The 2,807-nt window shown below is 47.3% G+C and overlaps 1 protein-coding gene across 1 annotated transcript in view; it reads left to right on the forward strand.

The window, feature by feature from the left end:
- The window catches only part of RMDN3 (regulator of microtubule dynamics 3), a 19,793-nt gene extending 17,318 nt beyond the window's left edge, over positions 1 to 2,475 (forward strand). Inside the window, exons 11-12 of the mRNA XM_008632536.2 lie at positions 590 to 670; positions 1,255 to 2,475. Of these exons, the coding sequence (XP_008630758.1) occupies positions 590 to 670; positions 1,255 to 1,308 (135 nt within the window). The 3' untranslated portion in view covers positions 1,309 to 2,475. The remainder of the gene's footprint in view (positions 1 to 589; positions 671 to 1,254) is intronic.
- Positions 2,476 to 2,807: the final 332 nt, after the last annotated feature.

Below are 2,807 nucleotides of genomic sequence, written 5' to 3' on the forward strand. Positions count from 1 at the left end.
AAATGATAAAGTATTGCTCGTTCCCTGTGCAGGTGGGGAGTCTTGAGCCCTCTTGCTGAGGGGTTTTTAGCACTCACTTCCTTTTCCTGGGTGTATTTCATGGTCTCCAAATACCTCCAAGACTCTCTGGGCACCCAAAATCTTTCTGTTTCCTGCTGCTGGTCACATGGAGAATATTTCAGACCTATTCCAGGACCCTGAGACTCCTGTAAATATTATATTACATTTTTAACAGCCTGGGGAACAATGTGCTCCCAGGAGAGAGGTTTTCTGGAGACAGTGGTGTGAGGAAGAGGGGAAATAGCAACTGGAAATCAAAACAGAGCTTTGAAAAGGGTGAAAGCCACGGGGACACCTTGAAATCTCCAAGCAAAACCCAATCTCCTTGCCCGAAATGAAAGGGAGTCAAATATATTTGATATTCCGAGATCTGGTGGTGCCTCTGAGGCCCTGTGAATGAGGGATGCTGCAGGGAATGCCGGTGCCAAGGGTTGAGAGGCAGAAACAGCTCATTTAGCAGTTGCCCAGGTACATTTGCTGCCTGATTTTTCCCCTTGCACCCTTCTCCCGTTCCCTTTTCCCTTCCCAGTGCTACAGGGACCTCGGGAACACCTCGGCGGCGGTGCTGTGGATGAACCTCGCCTCGGAGCTGCCAGCGAGCACCAAAGAGGTAACACTCAGCAGGGACCCTGGCATGGGCAGAGGGCAGACAGGGACTCCGCCCCTCTGCTCCGGTGAGATCCCAGCATCCAGCTCGGGGGAGGACATGGAGCAAATCCAGAGCAGGGACAGGTTGGCTGGAGGGAGGCAGCACCTCTGCCGTGAGGGAAGGCTGAGAGAATTGGGATTGTTGCAGTGACAGGAAAGATGGAGAGAGACAATTTAGAAGGGTCTGGAATGACAGGAAAAGGGGGAATGGCTTCAAACTGAAAGAGATTGTGCTTGGATCAGGTATGAGGAGGAAATTCCTCCCTGGGAGGGTGGGCAGGCCCTGGCACAGGGTGCCCAGAGCAGCTGTGGCTGCCCCTGGAAGTGTCCAAGGTTGGGTTGGATGGGGCTTGGAGCAGCCTGGGACAGTGGAAGGTGTCCCATGGCAGGGACTGGATGAGCTTTAATGTCCCTTCCCCAAACTGTTCCAGGATTCCATTATATGCTTAAAGACTGATCTGGGGTTGGAGAAAAAGAAGGGAAATGATGCTTCTTATTTGTTTCAGTTGAGCTGCACATTTATCTTTTCCCCTTTTGCATTTCCAGGATGCAGAAAGTGAGAAGGACCTTGAGGAGATGCGCTCCGTCTGGGAGGAATAATTTTGGAAAAACTCATCTCACTGGATACTGCAGAGACAGTAAAATTCCAAATGGATTCCATGATCCTGACAATTCTGAGTGCACCTCATGGATAAGCCACAGGATTTTGCAGGAAAACATCTTGGAATTGATGGGATAAAATTGTGCTTTATTTTCCTTTGTAGAGCACTGCATGTGTTTGATTTTAGGATCCCTAAAACTGTTGCATTCCTAAAAATGGGGGGATATGTGGGGGTTTATAGGTAGAGTTTGTGATATAAAAATATTTGTGGATATATATATATGGCAGATATTTGTGAGGTAGCTAGTGATATAAATATGTATAATACATATTTTTATATATGTGTGTATCAATATATATATATATTTATTTATTATATATATATATATATGCACATATATATTTTATGTCACACACTCTGCCTGTGTGAAATCCTTGCTGGTGAGCTCCCACTTTATTCCTGAGGAAAACTTGAGCCAGTTTTTTTTCCAGTTTATTTGTATTCTCTTTTCCTTAGTAATTAATTAAATCAGTTGGAATAACTGATAAATGCCTTTTGTAGATGTCTAGGAGGGATCAATTTCCAAGCAGGACCAAGGAGCTTTCCTGCACAATCCAGAGTGGATTTTAAGAGGTTCATTAGTCAAAGAAGTGAGGAACAGGATTTTAAACTTCAGGATTTCTTCCCAGTGGATGCTTCTGTCTTCACTCACACGAGGCTGAAAACTTCTGTCCCTCCAAACTGTGCTGCTGTGGTTTAGCTGAGTAGGTACTGATCAGGGACCAGGATAGAGGAGCAGGAATAGCTTGTGGCAAAGCTGATGCTTCCCTGTGCTGATCTTCTGCCACTGACCAGATTTATTCTTTTTGAATTAATTGTCTCCTGAACTAATGAGGCAACGCCGAGGAGGTGAAGCCGACCACTGACATTCCTCTTGCAGCTCCTGGGGACCAAACAGGAACAGGGAATTGTGCTGGACGCTGACACAGCTGGGGAAGGAAAACCTGTGTTGTGGAATTCCCCAAGGATTTATCAAAGCTTTGTTGATATCCCTTAAAATTCCAATGGCAGCTACTGAACACTAATTCCTGAACGTCTGTTTTATGCTCGGGTGGTTGTGAGGGGTAGAGCGAGGAGTGTGAGAGTAAAACATTCCTTAAATCACCTTTTTGGTCCCTTGCAGTTGCATTTGTTGCTTCCTGAAAATAGCACTGAAGGGGAAAAGTGCAGCAGACTCCAGTGGAAAAACTTCCTGGATTGCAGGTTTGGATGCTGCAGGGTTGGGTGACGGGCTCAGGGCTGGCACTGGCCCTGGCACAGACGTGGGGGAGGTTTGGGAGCAATGGGAGGAAAATGAGGGATGGTGCTGGATGGAGTGATGGGCCTGTGCTCGTGCCAGTGCAGGTGTGGCCTTTGGCACCTTGTCAGGAATGTGGCAGCAGCCCCAGGAGCAGGCTGGAGGGGAGAACTGGGGCTGTGTTTGAGACTGACCAGGTC

This window comes from Corvus brachyrhynchos, unplaced genomic scaffold, assembly GCF_000691975.1.
Source record: "Corvus brachyrhynchos isolate BGI_N302 unplaced genomic scaffold, ASM69197v1 scaffold624, whole genome shotgun sequence".
In the NCBI taxonomy this organism is placed as follows: Eukaryota; Metazoa; Chordata; class Aves; order Passeriformes; family Corvidae; genus Corvus; species Corvus brachyrhynchos.